General features: G+C 51.5%; 1 protein-coding gene across 1 annotated transcript in view; it reads right to left on the bottom strand.

The window, feature by feature from the left end:
• Positions 1 to 211, bottom strand: part of LOC138983212 (putative proline-rich protein 21) — a 534-nt gene extending 323 nt beyond the window's left edge. The window contains exon 1 of the mRNA XM_070356624.1: positions 1 to 211. This exon is cut by the window's left edge and continues 323 nt beyond it. Coding sequence (XP_070212725.1) covers positions 1 to 211 — 211 coding nt within the window.
• Between the last annotated feature and the right edge of the window lie 778 nt (positions 212 to 989).

Genomic DNA, 989 nt, shown 5'->3' with positions numbered 1-989 from the left:
TGAAGACAGTGGCGTGAAGACAGTGGCGAGGATGAAGGACCTCCTTCCGGAAACCCTTCCGGAGACGTGAAGACAGTGGCGTGAAGACAGTGGCGTGAAGACAGTGGCGTGAAGACAGTGGCGTGAAGACAGTGGCGTGAAGACAGTGGCGTGAAGACAGTGGCGAGGATGAAGGACCTCCTTCCGGAAACCCTTCCTGACGTGAAGACATCGGTCAGAGCGGTCAGACCCCCGTGTCAGACAGCTGCCACGGACCGCTATGCCGGTCTAATGGAATTGCTGTCGCGTCTCTGCGGCCGGCGACCACACCGCCCTCCAACAGACGTCTGGTCTTGCCGAGCTGAAGGGCCTCTTTGGCTCCTCTTATATTCTCCTGGGCTGAGGACATCTACAGCTGAGTAATGGCCATCACTTAAGTTGGGTTAGCGTCCTTGCCGAAAGAGACGGTGCTCCGAGAGAAGAGGGATATGAATACTGCCTGAATCACTCCCCCCTCAACCCCCCCCCCCCCGCCCCCACCACCCCCCGGCCGTCGCCGACCCTTTCCTCGGCCCTGGCTATACCTCAACCTTGCCCCTATACTCAAAGAGATGATCAATGCGAAATGTCATTTTGACACTGAAAATACCAGGCCGATCTTACTTTGATAATGATATGTATTCGGTAGTGGCAAATAAGGTTTCTGTGGACACGTTTGCAAGAAACGTGTGAAGAACTTTTAAACAGAGCGTTGCGTTATGAATTCATTTTCTTCGTGATGCCTTTTGCCAAGACTGGAGAAAATTAATAAGTGAGCCAAGATGGCGTACGTGATTCTTTATTCTTGTTGCTTTTATCTCAAGTTAATCCGTGATGTACGATCACTAACATCAACGTCACTGCTGCCTGCCACCGGGGAGATCTTTTGGAAGTATTTTGCCCATTTGCCAGTCGTTCAAGCCTTTGTCCTTTCCAACTATGACAGGAAGTCGTAGCTAAACCAAAATGAT

The sequence above is a fragment of the Littorina saxatilis genome, linkage group LG12 (genome assembly GCF_037325665.1).
Source record: "Littorina saxatilis isolate snail1 linkage group LG12, US_GU_Lsax_2.0, whole genome shotgun sequence".
NCBI classification, from domain to species: Eukaryota; Metazoa; Mollusca; class Gastropoda; order Littorinimorpha; family Littorinidae; genus Littorina; species Littorina saxatilis.
The sequence above is the reverse complement of the archived record's forward strand: the minus strand, read 5'-3'. Positions and strand labels throughout refer to the sequence as shown.